This window comes from Acomys minous (assembly GCF_964271855.1).
Source record: "Acomys minous genome assembly, chromosome: 3".
Classification (NCBI taxonomy): domain Eukaryota; kingdom Metazoa; phylum Chordata; class Mammalia; order Rodentia; family Muridae; genus Acomys; species Acomys minous.
The window spans coordinates 95,122,507-95,142,908 of record NC_140485.1 but is presented as its reverse complement, the minus strand read 5'-3'; the positions used below and the strand labels follow the sequence as shown (position 1 = coordinate 95,142,908).

At 47.3% G+C, this 20,402-nt stretch overlaps 1 protein-coding gene across 6 annotated transcripts in view; it reads right to left on the bottom strand.

The window, feature by feature from the left end:
• ARMC2 (armadillo repeat containing 2) overlaps positions 1–20,402 on the bottom strand; it is a 108,840-nt gene that overhangs the window by 65,913 nt on the left and 22,525 nt on the right. For all 6 annotated transcript variants that reach the window (XM_084777712.1, XM_084777710.1, XM_084777707.1 and 3 more), the window contains exons 5-6: positions 15,709–15,913; positions 2,786–2,865 (exon numbers count right to left, since the gene is read on the bottom strand). In XM_084777712.1, coding sequence (XP_084633838.1) covers positions 2,786–2,865; positions 15,709–15,913 — 285 coding nt within the window. The remainder of the gene's footprint in view (positions 1–2,785; positions 2,866–15,708; positions 15,914–20,402) is intronic.

Below are 20,402 nucleotides of genomic sequence, written 5' to 3'. Positions count from 1 at the left end.
AAATGGTAAAGATACAATGTGGTCTGTAACAGCAAGACTTTGGCTAATCTATGCAACCAATAGCAAGACATAAAACAAAACTGAAGTGTCCTTAACACAGAATTGGTCCACTTGACTTGAGTGTGGCCTCAGAGTTCCTTTCCCAGACCTTTGGGGCCAGGTGTTGGGGCAGAATTGAGAAACGCCCATGCTTCCTAAAGGAAGTGACGTTTATGACAGGGGCCTCTTTGAGCAGCACAGTAGACAAACATTCACACTAACAGGACCAACACTACAGCTCCAGTCAGATCTGCCATCGCCACTAACTGTTTCTGTGAGATATTTTAACTTTTGGAATGTTGAGGTTTTCAGAACAGCAGCCAAAAGACTGCAGGCCGTCATCTCAGCCTTTAGAAATTTTAGTGTGCCTGAACTGGATTAAAATAAGCATATGATTCTGAAGTAAATACAAATATTCAAGCAGTATAGAAATACAACTGCTTGTATTCCTAGGTAATTAACCTAAAGACCAAAAATCAGCATTTATGAAGGCAAATAAAAAGCCAGAAGTTGATAAGTCAATTTCCTTGATATACTTATGAAACACAAATCTACCAGAAATAGGGGTGGGAGATGGCTTGGTGGGTAAGGTATGGGCTCCTGCAAGCCTGGGGATGTAGGTTCGGATCCCCAGGCATGGTGCTGTACACCTGTAGCCACAGAGCAGGGAAGCAGAAAAGGCAGATCCTGGAAGCTTACTGGTCAGTTCAGTGTAGCCACCGTGCTGAGCTCCAGGTCCGGTGAGAAAACATGCATCAAAAAGTAAGGGGGAAGAGTGACAGAAGGCCATCTGTGGGAGTGAGAGCCTGTTCCCACACATATAAAAACAAAAATTACTAGAAATTTGGGATCTAAATCTACACGGTCTTCAAAACAAAAACAAAAACAAAACAGAAAGCCCTATGCAAAGTGCCCTTCAGTAGAACTCAGGAAGAATGACATCAGTCAACATCGTCCCCCTGAGGAAGAGACAACTGTCAAGGTGAGCTAGGAATCACAAAAGTTTAGTCACCAACTCAAGACCCTTCTGGGACTCCTCAGACTCGTTTTTAAGAAGTTAGCTAAACACTGCTGAGTAAGGATTTCTTCTCATCTTCTCCCAGGACCCCCATTCATGTAGTCCTGTCTGGCTATGGCCTTGTCACTTCTTTATCCCCGTGTTGTCCTCTTTGTCCCTAGCACCTCCATTCTAGAAACGATTCCAGGTCAATTCTAGAAACTGAAGCATGTCTATACACACACACACACACATACACACATACATACACACACACACATACATACACAGACACACATACATACACACATACACACACACATACACACACACACATACACACACACACACACACACACATACACACACACACACACACACACACACACACACACACACATACACATTTTGCCTCAGTCTTGGAGAAGTTAAAAAAAAAACAACCCACTTTCTTCTAGGTTCAGAGTTTGCTAAATATAAAAATTATGGTCCAACAGGAAATTGGGTAAGTCAGGCAAGAGGCACTGCCTGTTTTTGAAGATCCCGCTGTCTCAGTGGTGCTAGCTATAAACCACAGCTAGGAGTCTGGGAACCCACGGCCTGACACGGTGCTAGGATTGGCCGATGTTTTTAGCAATCACGTGTAAACCCCTTAGCAACAACACTGTCTTGGGAATGAGACGAGCTTAGGTTCTTCTGAGTCCCAGACACATTCCCTGCGGTCCCCTTTCAGAAGCTCAAGATATTATTTTTCACCCAGCGCCAGTTTGGCGTCATTTATCATCATCCTCATTTTTGTCACGACAAGGGCTTTACCGTGTAGCTCAAGCCAGCCCGCAACTCACAATCCTCCTGTCTCTGCCTCTGACGTGTTCAGGTTATAGATGCATATTCATCAAGCCTGACATAGACTTTGCGAATGAACAACAACAAAAAAAAGTGAAGACTGCAACAAACACCTGTGCAACCCTGACTAGTTTGGCCCAACATGGACACGGTGCCACATTTATATCTCTTTATTTTAAAGACATAAAAGTTTGCCAGGTTTAGGCCTTCTTCATGCCTATCCTGTCTATAACCTTCCACCTCAGGGGTCACCGACCTTCAAAATGGGGGTGACAGCATGCTTGTCTTTCCAGGAGTAACACAGAGATGCCTAACTGTTGTTTCTGCAACTTAAGGTTCCAACTGCTGCTTGTACTGGCTGCAGCCAATGTGACCAATGCTCCTTGGTTAGTTTTCCCACTGTCATAATTTGTACCATTTCTAGCCTTTGGTCAGTACTACTGTATATTTGGTCTGTACTATTGTATATTTGGTCTGTACTATTGTATATTTCCTCAGGCAGCATACAGTTCCTAAAGGGCTTTCATAATACAATGCCATAGTTTCATTTAAATAGGCAATGCTTTTACACTTAAGCCAAGAAGTCCACTGATAGCAAGTCTGGCTATCCTCCGGAAACTTTCACTCTACAACTTCTGTGATTGTCTGTCCACACTGAAGGCATCAGACGTGGGCACTGGTTAAGACTACAGAGAAATAACAACAGCAGAGAGAATAAATGTTGGTTTCTGAGCAAGCTGGATGCAGCTCCTCACGCTGTTGAACAGAGAACTGTTGATCAGGGCACTCGACACTCCTTGACTCACCCTCCGAGTTCTTCTGTCTTTGAAAAACAAGTCACCCTGGCTTAACAGCATGAGATGCTGAGGCTAAGAGATGCTGAGGGCCAGAGCGCGCACTTACCTGTTCTGGTTTCCCGCCCGCTCAGGTCTGAGCTGCTGGGACAGGAGGAGGCCCTCGCACGCCAACGCTTCCCCTGCTCCCTAGGAGGAAGTGGAACGAATGAAACACAAGGTATTTTCACCTTTATAAGCTGCAATCTGTTCATGTCAGGCTTTGTAAAAGAAGCCACAGGGAAAGGTTTAAGAGATGGGCTTGGCATTCAATCGTCTGCTTTACCGTGCCTTTGCCTTCTAACTAAGATTTACCTGTGAGAACACAAGTCCACTGGCTTAACGGTATGAAATACAGCACTAGGAAGAACCAAGAAATAAATCTGAAGTTGACTGGGAGGTGGGGGGGAGATAATTATTGATATGGACCACAAGAGGGCGCTGTTACAACAAGAAACAGGCGGAACAGCGCTGGCAGCCAGCCTAAAGTGCCCAAGGTCACTGGCAGGGTAGGTTCTAGAATGCAGCTTCTCAACCCACGGGTCTTCCCACTACATCATGGTATGTGCCATTTCTACTTTAAAATTTAATTCAATTAATACTCTCCAAAAATATTCCTAGAAATATTTTTTAAAAAACTTTAAAGCAGACAGTATATTCAGTCAGTCCCCAGATAAGCTTAACAGCGGGCCTGGCTAGCCCTGGAGGTGCTCTGTGGCGCAGCTGCCTGCTACTTTTCTCAACTACAGCTGACTTCAAGGTATTGTCTTTTAAATGGGCTGTATAAAATCCCAAGGTCAAAGGTAGGCTATAAAGGCAAGCTTGACACAATTTCTTTTTGGTGATCCCATTTACTTGCGCCAATAACAACAATAATATAAATAACAACCAATTATTATTATCTTGTTGTTGCTTTGAGACAGGGATGTCCTGGAACTCACTCTGTAGACCAGGCTGGCCTCGAACTCACAGAAATCTGTTTGCCGCTGCTTCCTGAGTGTTGAGATTAAAAGCATGTGCCATCACTCGGCTAATTAGTTTGCTTTACTGTATCCATCTGTGGCCATGGCCACCTGTGAGCACCTGTCTCTGCCTCCCAAGTGCTGGGATTACACGTGTGATCCAAAGGGGGGAGCACTCTAGTTCTCTGAAACAACAGAGTTTTTGTAGCAAGATACTCCTAGCCACTAAAACAAGGATTATGGGGATGGGTCTCCTCAAAGACGGAAATAAAGGACTCAATCCCATGGAAAGATTTTTGAAATAAGACTTCAAGAGTTACATAAAAGTCAGGCATGATGGCACAACACTCGGGAGTCAGAGGCAGGCAGATCTCTATGAGTTCGAGGCCAGGCTCTTCTACAGAGGGAGTTCAGGACGGCCAGGGCTCTTACACAGAGAAACCTTGTCTTGAAAAAAAAAAAACAAATCAAAAAACAAAAAACTCAATGTAACATGAGATCCTATGTTACAAAACTAATCCTACACCCTCCTGACCCACCCCCTCCCCAAAAGACTCACAAACCCTGATCCACACTTCTAGCCAACTCTAAGGGAACTCATAGGGACACACACACACACACACACACACACACAGACACACAGAAACACACACACATATACACAGACACACACACAGACACAGAGACATACACACAGACACACAGAGACACACACACACACAGACACACAGAGACAGAGACACACACACAGACACATAGACACACAGACACACAGAGACACACACACAGACACACACAGAGACACACACAGACACACAGAGACACACAGAGACACACAAAGACACACACACACACACACACACACACAGAAACACACACAAGACACACAGAGACACACAAAGACACACACACACAGACACACACACAGAAACACACACAAGACACACAGAGACACACAAAGACACACACACACACACAGAAACACACACAGAGACACACAAAGACACACACACACACACACACACACACACACACACACACACACACCATGAGAGTTGAGGGGGGTAGAGTTTAAGAGGGAAAGGATCAAGAGGAGAGGGAGGAGGACAAGAGAAGGCAACGGAGGTGAAATGACAAAAGTACACCAGACACAGGTATGTCAATTGTCATGGAACCCATTACTATCTGTAATTAATATATGCAAATAAAAACAGGGCTGGTGAGACGGCTCAAAGAGCAAAGGTACTTGCCTTGCAAGCCTGGTGACCTACAATTGAGTCCCAGCATCCATGCAAAGGTGGAAGGAGAGAAACCAACTCCACAAAGTTGTCCTCTGGCCTCCACATGGGTACTATGGCACATGTCCACACCCATCTTGATACATAAAATCTTAAAATAAAATAAAAAAATGCCAGGCGTGGTGGCACACGCCTTTAATCTCAGCACTCGGGAGGCAGAGGCAGGTGGATCTCAGTGAGTTTGAGGCCAGCCTGGTCTACAAAGCCAGTGCAGGACAGCCAAGGCTATACAGTGAAACCCTGTCTCGAAAAACCAAGAAAAAAAAGTTGTTTAAAAAAAAAAAAACTTCATTGGATGGAAAGCCAGGGAAGTTCCTATATTTTTCATTTCTAGATATAACTTGAAATTTTACGATCAAGAGTTTAACATATATGATGTGTGTATGTGTACATGGGTACACTGGAGCATGTGTGTGTGTGCCCCCTGAACAAACACTGAAATCTATCGAGACAGTTTTCGGCTCCCGGGCCCTCCACCGCTCTCCCCGAGTCCTGGCCAGGGGTGAGGCTGGCTCTAGGACAGCTCATTTGTGCAGTCTCACCTCCAGAAAAGACAAGAGCGGGAAAGATGCTCAGTCTGTATGCGGGCTTGCCAGTGTCATTCCCCCTGCCCCCAAGAAGAGACAGGCTTGGGACTCACTGCCACCATACATGGTCATCACGGTGGGGTGGGCCCTGGGTGTGGGGATGCTTCCCCCAGCCGGAGTTCAAATCCCAGGTCAACGGGGCTGGAGAGATTGCTCAGTGGTCAAAAGCACTGCCTGCTTAGGATATCAGCCGGTACACTGAGGGACTTAGCAAGTTGCTTTCCTTTGGGTTCATAAGCATCTAGAGGAACGATCAGAGATGGATACAGATGATGTCTTCTCCGATGAAGGCAAAAATCTACCTTACCGGGAAAAGTCCAAAAGACCTGAAGGGGAGCTGAGGGGAATGCCTGAGCGGGAGGAGTACCCCACAAGTGAACCTTAAAGAACTAGAAACTGAACTAGCAAGTGACAAGTCTAGTCACAGAAAGCGAGCAGCACAGGTGAAGAGAAATGGGGGCACAAGAGCCTGATGCTTGAGGCGAGGCTAGCTTCCTCCGGCTCAGAACTAGCAAGGCAGGTACAGAGAGAGAGGGTTCTGCTGGGAAGGCTGGGAACAGCTTTGGGACTTGCTATGGACCCTAAGTAATAGCCAATAAGAAACTTCAGCAGCTGGAGGGGGGAGGCTGGTGGTGGTGACACACGCCTTTAATCCCAGCACTCAGGAGGCAGAGGCAGGCTGAGCTCTGTGAGTTCGAGGCCAGCCTGGTCTACAGAGTAAGTCCAGGACAGGACAGCCAAGGCTACACAGAAAAACCCTGTCTTGAAAACCCAAAAAAAAAAAAAAAAAAAAAAAAAAAAGCCGGGCGTGGTGGTGCATGCCTTTAATCCCAGCACTTGGGAGGCAGAGGCAGGTGAATCGCTGTGAGTTCAAGGCCAGCCAGGGCTACATAGAGAAACCCTGTGTCGAGGGTGTGTTGTGGGGGGGGGGGGAGAAAGAAAAATAAAAGAAAAAGAAAGAAAAGGAAAAACTTAAGAGCTTCTTACAGGATGGTGTGCTATGAGGTGTGGAGCTGGGGGCACCGCAATGACAGAGCATTAGGAGAAGGAATAAGGGAATGTTTCCGGGATCACTATGGGACCAGAAAAGATGTGCTATCCCATAAATGAAAAGTGACCAGGACCTGGGGCTGATTTGAGGCATCTGAAGGACAGAGAGTGGACCTGGAGAACGGGCACAGCAGGTCCCTACAGATGAAGCTGCGAGGTTGAGGGGGGGGGAGGGGGGCAGCTTATAGGGCTGAGCAAGTCTGGTTTTGACTTGTTGAGTTCCTGATGCTAAGTGGGGGGCGCGGCATTGACAAAGACACAGAAATCAGAAAAGGTTCAAACAGCCCCACAGGACCAGAGTCCCAGAAGAGTGGCTCAGAGCTGGAGACACCAGGCATCCAGGGAGTTTGTGTGCAGAATCAGAGGCATCAAGCTGCAGGAAAGAAATGTACCTTTGCGCCGTTGGCATGTGCAGGGAAAGAAGACACAGATGAAGGAAAGAGGCACTGTCTGGCCAAGGCAAGTGCTGCTGGCTAAAGTCCTGCAGGGTGAGCAGCAAGGATGGGCACCGAGATCCCAGCTGCACTCGCGGGATCGCTCAGGAGGTGGAGACAGAAAGGTTTGTGAGCTCAAGGTGAGGTTCATTCACTGCCTCACAGAGAGGAAGGGGGGTGGAAGGGAAAATCCCTCCTTCACTGAAGAGGATTAGCAGATGGCCCTGGGTGCTTCCCCGAACTTGCACTGCTGAGTGAATCCACAGGAAAGCCATTTTTATCCCCCCCCCCCTTCTAGAAACCTTCTAAATATGGGACGATGTTGCCCTTGTCTCTTTACACTATCTCCTGTGGCTGACACCCCACCTCACAGCTGTGTGGTTGTAGGTAAGTTTTTAACAAGTAGCCTTCCTCGTCTGTACAGAAGGGTGGTGTTCCCAGCGAGGTGCTCCCACCTTGAGGCTGCTGGAAGGACAGAATGATCTGGAACATGGAGCGGATCAGTATGCACTCGCTGGCATGTTCTCTATTCAGTCCAAAGGCCTTCAAATGCTTGCTCCCCGCAGGGTGTATTTTCACACCTCGGCTGGCCCAGTTGTTTACAGTCAGTCTGTTTATGTCCCTTTAAAAGGTCCCCAGCTCTGAGCTCACACTGTGGCCAGAGGAAGAGGAGATGTTGTCAACGATGCAGCCTGATGCTCCAGCAGCAGTTTCCAGGGTCACAAACCACGATCAGCCAAGTGCTTTTTCTTACGTGTGCAGCGAAGGCAGAGGTCCCCGTGCACTTCAGACCTTTGTGCGTTATTAATCCCAGCATCAAACTGGCAGCGATTTCCTGACTATCAGATGCATTTAGGTCCCAATCTAGTCATCCAGAAAAACTGTTCTTCCCAGACTCCTGCTCCATTTATTAAACTGCATTATTAAATTTTTCTTTTCTTTTTTTTATTACATTTTTCACAATGATTTTTTTATGTGTCAATTTTTTTTTTTTAAATCTGGAAATTAGCCATTGGGCTCTTCTGTGAAGTTCTTTTTAAAGGCAGAAAACCATCATTTCATTGGTTAGAACACCAATCTACAGATGGAAGTCTAATTCTCAAGGGCCTGGAAAACAGTGGCATTTACTGGTCCATAGAGCCCCGTAGTGTGGGCTTCCGGTACGGTGTGATGAGGGCTTTGGCTGTCCGTCTCTGCAGTGCTCTTAGCTCTGCCCTGGCTGTAGGCCGAAATGCTAGTGAAATGAAATTTTTGGTTTTCTCAGGGCCTCTGCTGTGCAACTCCCATGTCTCAGACATGGCAGCCTTCTGTCCCCTGTGATTGCCAAGAATCTTAACATATCACATGAAAGACTAGAACCAACCGTAGCAGGCAATGCTATGCAAGGGCTGATGGTACCCCCCGCGGCCCATCCGTGGAAGGTGCAATCAATCATGCTGGCCACACCGACTCCTGGACCATAAATACCCCGAAGAAAATAAAATCATAGCTCTTTAAAATATCTTAAAAATATGGATTTTGCTATAATTCAAGATGGTTCTAGTTATCGTGATGACAGTTCTTCAATTAAGTATCAGCAAATGTTTTCTTAAAGGGCCAGCTAGTGTTTAATATTTTATAGTTAGCGGCCAAGTGACAAAGTCAAGGCTATTACATAGATGTCTCCATAACTATTTAAAATACAATGGTTTTAAAATACTTAAACCATTTTTAGCTTGGGGACTATAAAAAATAACTTAGAGCATACAGACAAACAGATTTGGCTCCTTGACTATAACTTGTTGATTTATTTCTTTAAGACAATAAATAATATTGGTAATAATAACTAATTAGACTTGTAATTGAGAAAAATCCATTTAAGGAAAAGTTACATCTATAGAAGGTGACGAGGAACTTTTAAAGAATGATTATAACAAAAGACAAATGTGCAAAATTTAAACAGATGATTTCTTTGTCTTAAGAAAAAAAGCATTTTTTAAAAAATGGCCCTTGTATAGACTGAAGTCAGTCTTCACTTTGTCGCTGCATACTCTCAGTCACAAATAGTCACCTCAGCTGCTGTAGAGTGACCCAGCCACAGACAATACACAAAAGCATGAGTGTAGCTGGGCTCCAGCGAACCTCAGCCTCAAAAGCAAGAAATGGACTTTGATTTCGCCCTTGGTCTTTGCCCTGCAGTCTTTGACACTTTGCAGTCTTGACACTTTGACGGTAACTTTGGAGTGTCACCGTCATGGGGGTCCTGGTCCCTTCCTTTTCTGACTCAAACTCAGTGGGGGGGGGGGTGATAGGGGGGTGGGGGGTGGATCTGGGCCAGGGGTGGGTTCTGTGCTTTCATGTGTACCCAGGGCCACACTAGAGCAGCAAGCCCAGAAACACCTGAGCCACTTTCCACACCAGGACCTCTTAGCAAGCGGAAAGTGTCAGAGCGCTGCTGCTACACAGTCACGCTGCCCCATGCCTGCCTTTCCTACAGGAAATACTTTCATCCGCGTGACCCTCCTTTCTTAAAAGAATAATGACTTCATATTTTTTGCAACATTTATTATTTTTGAAAAGGCCAGGTAATAATTAAAAATACAATGAAGGTAATTAAAAAAAAAAAAGCCTCCCAAAGCCAGAAATAAACATCATGACTACATTGTAAATATTGTTCCAGCGGTGAGCGGGTACAATCATATCACATACGTTGCTGTAATGAAAAAGTCTGAGTCTCAAGCTTGCTTGAATTTAAGAGAGAAAACAGAAATTGAGGCAGAACCGTAGGAACCGCAGAGCTCCAGATGAGTCTTCCCAAGAGATAATTAATTTCTAAAAGATCTCTCTAAAGTTAAGAAAAAAAAAGATAACGAAAAACATTAGGGTGCTGAAAGCATCACGGCGAAATGATTTCAGATTCGAGTTCACACCTCCTCCCACACGTGGGGCTCAGGTTTGCTGCTGTTGTTGTTTTTGTCTGTCTGTTTGTTTTTCAAGACAGGCTTTTTCTGTGTAGCCCAGGCTGCACTAGAACTGGAGCTGTAGACCAGGCTGGCCTCACTCTCGGGAAGCTACCTGCCTCTTCTGATGTTAAAGGTTGGTACCTCCACTGCCTTGACCGCACTGTCAAGATTTCTGCTCTATAACCATCATGTTCAGGTCTGTGTAGCCGTGATAATGAAAATAAAGTCAATACTCACCACGGACACTTTACCAAAGCCTTTTCAACTTAAAGTTTTGAGTGCTGATTCATCGTTCTGTTGTCTAAGAATTTTCTAGAAAGTAAATGAGTAATACTTTCCTACGTTCATTACTATCTGAAAGAGTCTGTCTGCGGCCTTTTCAGTGAAGAAGTGGCCTTGGATACGGTTCTTGGTCTCTTCCTGATGCTGAGGAATAGACCTAGCTCCCCTCTCTTCTGGCATTGGCTACAGCAGACCACCAATTAGCCTTTCTCTCCTTCCGTGTGGCTTGCTTGCTAGGCCTGAGAGGCCACAGGAAACTTTTTTCACCCAATCAAGAGTCACAGAGTGCACGCAGTGTGGGCAGGGCTGGCAATGCCTTCTTGTGAATTTTTCCATACCAGATTTTGTTGGGACACCAAGTGTCCATTTGAACTTTTGACTCCAGAGAATTGTCATTTAGTATGTCTTAATTTTTCTCTTCTTTTGCTTATTTGCTCTGATTTTCCATGGGTTGTTGCAAACGTTGAGAAATCACAAGTGCCTGGTACTTGGTTCCAAGAAAGACCTAGGTAGGAAAGGACCTACAGGAGAGGGGGGGGTCCCTTTCTACCTCACTCCTAGCCCCCCCCACACCCTCCCAGCTTTATTCTTTCCTGTTTCTTTCTTGTGTGATGTCTTCTGGCCTGGCCACCACAGCTCACACTTGCAGCTTCTTTTATCCTGATTTTTAAGTCTTTATGTGGCTTTCCTCTTTCTATACATATATTTCTTTCATTTCTTTCTTAGCACTATAGTTTTTTTCCTTTTTAGTATTCTGGTTTATTTTGTGGGTTTCTAATTTCCAGTTGGAATTTCTGCAAGCCAAAGAGCTCTACCCCTGACCCCCACCCCCTTTCCTAAAGAGAAAATGATGGAGCTGGCTGGACTTCCCGTGAGACAGTGCAGAACGCTTGAGGCTCTTCGTGCCTTTCTTTCATGCAACCTGTCTTCCTCTGTCTTTGCTAGGATCTTCCCGTAGCTAAGCTTGAGTCCCAGGAGACTTCTTATCTTTATATCATTTGTCTTTACTTGCTGACGCCGAGGAGGGACCCAAAGGCGGCAAGATAGGAAGCACTTAACAGTCGGCCCATTACTTTGTCGACCTAGGGAGGTGTGTGGCCCTGGTGTGTGTAGAGCAACCACTGACGCACGCGCGCGCGCGCACACACACACACACACACACACACACACAGCGCATCTTAAATGACAAGGCTGCGTCCTTCAACTCTAATTTAGTGAACCTCTCTCTCCCCCCTCTGCCTCCTGTTCCCTCCCCGCTCCCCACACTGCTCACAGGCAATAAAGAGAACATGTCACCCTCAGATCCGCACCAGCCTCCAGTCACTTCCTGATCTCTGTCTTGAATGGAGTCTCCCATGGGTGCCTTTTCACTTCTCACTTCTCTCCGAGGCCTGGCCACATCCTTAGATCTTCTCGCTCCTACCACAAGCAGCTTGGTGAAGAAAGAGCCCCACTTCTAATGAACCTGTCTCAAAAGTCTGAGGTGTGCACCAACCCTCAGTCTTTTGTTTTCATTTAGATTTCAGAGAGTCTGGAAAGTTAAGTAGACTTTCAGACTGGAATGTTCTGTGTAAAATCTGAACCTGAGGTATATAATAAACTTCCCCCACCCCAGAGCCAAGAAAAGAAAGGGAAAGAACGCGCTGGCTGGGAGGACAGCCACCAGCAAGAGCTGGGTCTAGACTTGTCACAACCAACATTGAATTTAGTTGCTACCTCCATCCTTGGCTCTGTTTGCTGATGTAGGACGCCCCTCTCCACAGGGTCACCTTAAGCTGTGACAGTGCATCCCTCTCCCAGCTTGAGAGCCTGGAGAAAGGCCACCTTCCCCAAAAGCCTTGGTGCAGCCCAGAGTCCCCACAGCCGGCTCACGTAGGAGACTGTACGCTTATTTCATCAACCACCATAGCTGGACATCGGAGAGCTCAGCTGGCCGGCCCTGGGAAGGCAGGCCTGAGAGGAATGGCCAGCATCCACCCGAACAAAGCCTGAACATTTACTACACACTAAGTAAGCAGGCTGGTTCCCTGTAGGGAAGCTAAGGCCCGAGGTTCAGCGTTGGAGCCACTGTTCTCTTCCTGTGTCATTGACATTTATTTTAAATCTTTGCTGCTTTTGCTTTTGTTGTTGTGTGCTTTTCCATTTTTTAACCAGGAGTCCCTTCCTCCCTCCCTCCCTCCCTCCCTTCCTTCCTTCTTTCTTCCCTTCTTCCCTTCCTTCTTTGCTTTCCACTTTCTCTATTTTTTGAGGTAGAGTTTTATATAGCAGTGGATGACCTCCAATTTGACATACGAGAGAGACTGGCCTTGATCCTGCCCCTGCCCCCCCCCAACCCCCCCCCACCCGCTTCCATTGCCATAAAGTCAGTTTATGTTCCCACCAAGGCTCTCAGTTTTAATCCCAACCACACTAAAGGCCGTTGTCATCTTGCAGGCATGGCTTTCAGGCCTTAGCGGCCACTCCAGGACCTACGGCGGAGGCTCAAAGGAGAAGGGAAAAGAGGGGCAGCCATTTCTGTCTTATAACCTATGAAACAGAGCCCGTGGGAATGTCCTGTGGCCTGCCAAGGACACACAACTAAACCAAGTAGCAGACAGACTCTGCAGTCTGAGTCCAGAGAGCCTGCCTCCCAGTGGACAGTCTGCACCGTTCACAGTGAACCGCGGCCCAGGAAGATGACACCGATGATGACAACCGCCCTCTCCAGGCCTCATTTCCAAACCATGACAACCTGAGCAGCACTCACCAGGCCTTCCACATTTACATAAAGGGGTTTGGATGAACAGATAGGTGGGTGGGTGGAGACAGGCTCACATACTTTTACAGGATGCCAGCTCTACTGTTCTCAGTCCGTGTGGTAATAGGGTAAGAGGTGATGGCGTGTGGGTAAGGGGCAGGCCTCCTCAACCTCCAGGGAATTCCTAATGGGCACGTGGAGAATGGAGTAGCTATCGCGCCGTGAAGATGGCGGCTCCCTGAGCACGTGGGAGCTGCTTCTCTTTCAGGGTTTCCACCGTCTCACTTGCTCATCTTTCTTAGCAAGTATTTTTCCCTAATAAGCATAGACTTAAAATCTAGGACATCTTCGAATGTCCGGATTACCCATATTTTAGATTAAAGGTACATGAATCAATGCAGTTTACTGAAAACAGACAATTCTTTCCTCTCCTGAGTCAGAGAAAACTAGGGGACCCCACCCGGGGAGCAAAGGAGAGTCTTCCTTTGGTCTGTCCCATCCATCAGCTCCCCGCCTCCTCCCCAGCCCACACCCTCCTCCACCCCTGGTATACCATCTCCTGCCAGCCCACCTCACTGACAAGAACCGTCACTCTTGTACTTTACGGAGTCGGGATTAGAATAAAAACCAAACCAAACCAAACCTTGCTAATTGCTGGGAGGGTGCTCCCAGCGAACGTGGGAATACTCTGCTGCTCAGAGACGTCCGTTTCTTGGAATTACAGTCACTTAAATATTTACAAGAAACAGTTATTGAGTGTCCCCGACTGATTTCACAAATGAAACTAATGAGAGAATTGCTAAGAGTTTCCATTTTCTCCTTTGTCTTAATCCCACCGCATAAACTTTTCTGTTGGCACATCTTCAGAAAATTCCACCCCAGTGCTGCAAGGAGGCAGAGCCCCATTCAGAGCACAGCGATATTATTGCGAGCAAACTCCGACCATCCCAGGAGACAAAGGGAAAAGAACTAAAGACGCTGCCAAAGGAGACAGGAGGGAGCGCCCGTCCAGCCCCTAATGGGTTTGTCCTTTGCTGTTTGTGGGATTAAGTATGTCACTGAAATGCTCTCCCTCCCGCCGCCCCCCACCCAAGCTGTCCCAGAAAGAGAGGGGGCATAATGAAGCCTGGGGTGTCCAATTGTTTCACAACATCTGAAGTTTCACGGAAATAAACAAACAAATGAATTCACTCTTGTCTGTTTGTATCTAGTCAATTTGCATTACTGTAAGGATGGGTGCACCGGGATAAATGCTCTCCTTTCATGTGGGGCACAAGCCCCCACCCCCACCCCCGCCCCCCTCGCTGCCTTTCCTGCTGTGGTGACTAGCTCCCTGGCTGAATCTCACTCACCAACAGGAAAAGAGCTGCCAGCAAGGGCCTGTTTGATGTCTTGTGTTCCAACTCCCAGAGTCCTAATTTGACGTTGTTCTCTTCCCCTTAAGGAGCTATGTCATCTTTCCCTAAATTTGAAAAATGTTCTGAACGCAAAGCAACACCACAAGGACTCCTAGGTTGCCTAATATAAATTCCCCGTGTGACACTCTTTAGACTGTGTCAGCAGACGAGGTCAGTTCAGCTAATCCAACAAGCTGCCAGTGGGTACTCCAGGGGTGGGGGTGCGGCAGAGTTGGGGTTCAGGGGTTCCCTGTGGAAGAGCCAACGTCAGAGCCAAAATCTGAAGGGAGAGCAACAAAGACTTGGGTCCTAACATGGCCTGTGGAATTTAATCCGGTTAAACAAATTTGAACTGGGCAGCTGTCCATGATGACCCAATGGAAAGTTCTAGAAAGAGAGATTTTTAACTGAGTGACCTGCCTGTCTTAGCATCAGGACTGGAGAATGCAGCCTATTCTCTCTACTTTAGCTGATGCCAAGCACCAGGGTAAGAGTGAACATGGCCCACACATAACACGCTGTTTCCCCCATAAAAGCTCAGTGTGGTTGTGAAAAAGTGCTTCTGGGAAGCCTATATAAGAAAAATGATGTGTAAAATAAAATAATCCCCAACCATTCATGTATGGGGGCAAGCCAACCCCATGGGATTGTCCCGTTTTAGCTACTAGTTAGCACAATAAATATTTAGACCAAGTTTCCACTGGAGAATAACACAAGAGTCCACTCTTGCAGGGTATACAGCAGGGGACTAAAGCAGGAAGAGGTCATGGGAGACTCCAGGCCCAACAAGAGTTCCAAATAACACACAAGGGGAAGGCTCACTCATCAGTCAAGGCCTAGCTGAAACCACCCAGCCTCACCTTTAGCTGGCAGCCCTGTGGTGCATCACTTTGGCTGTCATACATGGCGGGGTTAACAGGGATGAAACAGGGAATAATAGAAAGCCAACCTTACTTAACCAGGAGGGAGAAAAAAAAAAGCTCTCTTACTATGCATTAACTTAAAAACATGGTTATTTGGGGCTGGAGAGATGGCTCAGTGGTTAAGGGCACTGACTACTCTTCCAAAGGACCGGGGTTCAATTCCCAGCACCCACATAGCAGCTCACAACTCTCTGTAATTCCAAGATCTGACACCCTCACACCAATGCACATAAATTAAAATTAAATTTAAAAAATATATATTTTAAAAACATGCTTATTTAAGAGGGAGAGAGCAAATCAGTCTTCTACATAAGACAGAGAACCGGTCGATGAGTGACAATCATTACCGTGACCCCAAAACCCACAACAGAGAATACTGACCCTCCGCTTCGGAGATGAGATGGCGGGGACGTTGCTTTGAACACTTCTTGATCTTTGGTTTCTCGGAAGCCTTGGTCATAGGTAAGCTGGAGAGTGTGACTCTTTAAACGCCCCCTGGCATTTGATGCTGTTAAATAACTCTCATTTACTCCTGCTGTAGAATTCCCCACAGTAACAGTTTCTTCGGACTCCTCCATGGTCTTTGCTGAAACAGCAAGGAAATGTTTTCTCAGCACCCTCTTACTTGCAACGTTTTGCTCGCGGTCTATAGCTTTATATGAAAGTTGCCAGTTGCCTGTAATCAAGACTGGAGTTTTTATGGCCAAAGCTAATAAATAGAACTCTACTACAATTTCAGGCTTGGCTCCATCACTTCTGTGAATAAAAAAATGAATAGGATATTAACTATTGGCTTGGAGTCTACCTGAAGGAAAACACAGGACTTAAGTTTATAAACTACCTATTCTGATTAAGTACTCCTGGGCCCTGTAATAATAATTCTTCCTAAACATGATGTTAGTATTTTTCCATTTAAAAATGACTTATGACTAAATATGATGGCAAACACCTGTAATTCCAGCCAATTGGGAATTAGATGAAGAAGGTTAATGAGTTCAGGGTTAGTCTTTACCACACAGAATGTTCTAGGCCAGTCTGGTATACAAGAGATGTAATGTAAAAAATAATAATATAATTTATAGAGTGTCAAGCACAAGTGGTACATCAGTGACAAAAAAGATTTCTTTATTCACAGGCCTCTTAACAATTTTGTTGTTGTTGTTGTTTTCTGAGATAGGGTTTCTCTGTGTAGCCTTGGCTGTCCTGGACTCACTTTGCAGACCAGGCTGGCCTTGAACTCACAGAGATCCACCTGCCTCTGCCTCCCTGACTGTCCGGATTACAGGTGTGCACCATCACACCTGGCTACATAGGTGGTTTATTTATAAGTTGCATACAGTAACAATTAAAGTACACAGCGTAATTTAATAAGTGCAAACAAAAATCTGTAGAAGAAAAGTGGAAAAGAATGAAGAGGATTGCGAGAGACACAGAAGGCGGTTTTAATAGGAGTGGATGGTGCTAGGGAAGGAAGGTGGACACTGCAGCCATGAGAAGACCAAAGTGTTTGGAGCAGGGTGACCAGTTGGTGCAGGGGCTCTGAGGCAGGAGTGTGCCTAGGGTGTGGGAGGAAAGCTAGGGAGACATTCTGGAGGAGGAAGGCTGCTGGCCCCCAGGTCTCAGGGCAGTAACAATGTGGCCCATGAAAAAGGCCTGGCTCTAGGATCCCTCCCAGCCCACTTCCGAGATGGAGCGCAGGCCGAGTTTAGTCATCCAGAAAATACACCACCAGGGTAGCTCACTATCCATCTGCTGCTAGCCTAGCGTGCCTCAAAAGGGAAGACAGGACAAACCTCCCCAGCAGAGGCAGAGGTTGAGCTGAAATGAGCTTCTTCTTAGAAACAAAAGCTATTGCCAACAAAGTCTCTTCCTACCTGCTGGTCCCAACCCCCTGCTTCCAAAAAACCACTCTTTGCTGTTGGAAGGAGACTCAGTACTTGGAGGCAGAGGCAGGAGGCTCTCGTTGGAGGCCAGCCTGGTCTCCAGAGGGAGTTCCAGGACAGCCAGGGCTACACAGAGAAACTCTGTCTCAAAACAAGAACCGTGCCCTGCCAGTCTCCCCCCCCCCCCAAAAAAAAACCAACAGGAAAGACTGGTGGAAATGAGAAATTTTAGAACGGAAAGGTGACGTTAAGGGACTGAAGGGCATCAAAGCAGGAACGGAGCCTCCAGATCAGTCCCCACAGTAGCCTGGCCGGGGCTTTTGGTTCCGTGTGTTTTGTGTGTTTGGGTAAGGGCATGTTAAATCCCATCTGACTTGAGTTGAAGGGCACCCACCCGGGTATCAGCTCTGATTTTGTGTATATATCATACTCCAGGCTCCCACTTTCTCCACATCTTGGGCACACTGGATTAATTGGTGCTGGAGCTCTCAGAACTTGGGGTCACTGTCTTTGTTACTGGAACCCAAGAAACCTTACCATGGCCTATGCTTGCACATCTCAATTATGAAGCACATGCTGTTTTAGGTTACAGGTCATCTTGGTCTCTCACTCTGGTTTTAGCATCTCCTTTATTCACTGGTTCCGTGCATGCTAATGAGAAACACTGTACATCCAGATGCTGTTCTACACACAAGTCAGTCTCTGGGCTTCCGGAAGGGGACACACCAACGGCATAGACAGAGGAGCAGTACAGATGAAACAGCTCTGTCTCAAGCATCTTTTGCGCAGCTACAGACCACAAGCAACGGGGGGGGGGGGGGGGGGGGGGGAGGAAATCGTGTCCTAAAGGGCAGGTGGACGCCCTGCCCCCTGTAACATTCTGCTGTTGTCGCCCTGAAATTGTTAGTTTTTAAACAAAGTTCTCCAATATTTGAAGCCATCAAATACGGTACATCCTGCTTGAGGCTTCCTGGGGGGTGCACTGTTGGGGTCTGAACGGGAAATGTAAAGCCCAGGTTCCTGAGTCTGAACACTTGCTTCTCAGCTGGTGGTACTAACTGTCTCGGGAGGGTGCGGAAATTTCAGTGGGCGGGGCCTCGCGGTGGGCGGGGCCTCTCGGACAGACAGGCTTCCAGGACTTTCTTCCTGACTCCTTTCTGCTGAGGTGTACAAGGAACCTCATGCTCCAGCCACCACACCTTCCCTGAGTCTTATGTCCTTTCAAACCCAGGAGCCAGAGTAAAAACTTCCTACCCTCTGGTCTCAGCTGTGGGGTATTTTGTCAAGGAAAAGTTGCCGCTGGGACTCAGGAGGAGGGGGAGGTGAGACAGAGTCCTGGAATATTATCAGGCCCGGGGCTAGGTCATGACAGCTGTGCTTGCAAAGAAATTGGGAACTCCATCCCCTTGGGCAGAAGCCAGGAAATCTGTTGTGCTTCGTGTTTTATCATAACCGGCGAAACAAAGACGGCCTTTGGGGTGTGGAGCGAATCAAGTGACCAACGGTACAGTAGGACAAACGAAAGCACATGAAGTTCGAATTTCAGCAGCCATCAATCAGGCATGGCCTACTTCCACACCATAACAGCAGAGTTGAACATATCAGACAGAGATGGAGTGGACCTCAGGGCCTGAAATACTTACTGTCCAGATCTTACAAAAAGGGGGGTGGGGGGTGGGACGGTTTTTGCCTTTTAAGACAGACTAGTATTTGCCCAGCTGGGTTCCTGAGGGATTCTACAGCCAGGCCAATTAGAGCGAGGTGAGCTGAGTGAATGCTGCTGAGCAGCTCTCTCTGTCCAGAATGGCATTCTTGCCCCTGTGGTATGATCCCGAGGACAGGCCTCCGAGGGCCAGGAATGAGCAGGGCCTCCCTGACTTGTCTGAACTCTGGACCAACATCCATGGTACAGAACATTTTTGCCAGCATCATCCTCTGGACTTTTCTGGTCATCATTCTCAGAGGCACAGAGGTCCTTGAAAGGTTTTTTGAACAAGGGGGTGATGCTATCTGATGGATATCCCCCTGCCCCCTGCCCCCCCCTCGCCATGGACCTCTTACAGCTTTATGGGACCTGGAATAGGGATGTTTCTTAGGGTCCTCTTATTTAAAGGGATGGGGTAGGGTGTCTGCTCACAGCACCAGTGGCTGGGAGTCTGGCGTCGCTAGACTCACTGGACAGTTCTCTTATGGGGAAAACCTTTGCAAGCCCCTGAAGGGCTTGAGGACAAATCTAAAGCGAGCAAGGCAGGGATGGGGCAAGACGTAAAGGGCTTTGGGAGTGGCAGGCAGGAAAGGAGAACACAGACTCATCCATCTTTAGGAAGCGTCAGAGGGCTTCGTGATGGAAAGTATGACAGGGCCTGGAATACAGCGGCGACTGCCCGGAGGCCTCTGGTTTGTACAACTGGGGAGGTATCAGTTTAAGTTCAAACCTGCCTTCAACACATGGGAACTGGCCGAGCCTGGGCGGATGACCACACAGCTTCTGCCCCTTTCTTATACTCACCCAAGAACTCAAAGTCTGCCACCCCACCCGAGCCCCGCCCACCCATGGGTGTCAGCTACAAATGACTTCACACCCAGGGAGCGCCACACCCTAGGTCTCCAGGCTAGCATGGCTTTGGAGCCTCCGTGAGCCAGCAAAGCACCTTTTCTATAATACAATAGAGAGTACAGCACCCGAATACATGGCAAGGATTCCAGGGTGGGGCAGCTCCAGTGTTTTCCTTAAATTGCTGTGTGCTTTTAAAATGGCACTGGCTTCCTACTGTCATTATTTCCCGAGAGCAGACACAGAAGTCAGAGATATGGGTCCCTGCCAAACAGAGCGGGTAAAGAGCGAAGGCCCACCCCAGTGCAGTAGGAGGCACTGGTCTCCAGCCAGGGACTGGAGCTGCTGTGGCCTCTGAGCCGGGGCCAGGATGTGCAGCAAGGAGGGGCAGACACTGAGGACAAGGACAGTGGGGAAGGCTCCTCTCCCTGGTCACCTTCACAGCCACAGGAACAAGTGGGCAAGCAGTGCAGTCTCAATGAGCCCAGGTGTCTTGCAAGTTAATTTGTAAGCGGCCTTGAACTCCGAAGCCCTTTTCATCTGGGCAAGTAACTTCCTTTTGCAGTTTCAACTCGCTTCTGACCTGACATCAGATCCAAGAAGTGAATTGATGGAAAGATTCCTCCAGGAAGACTGCG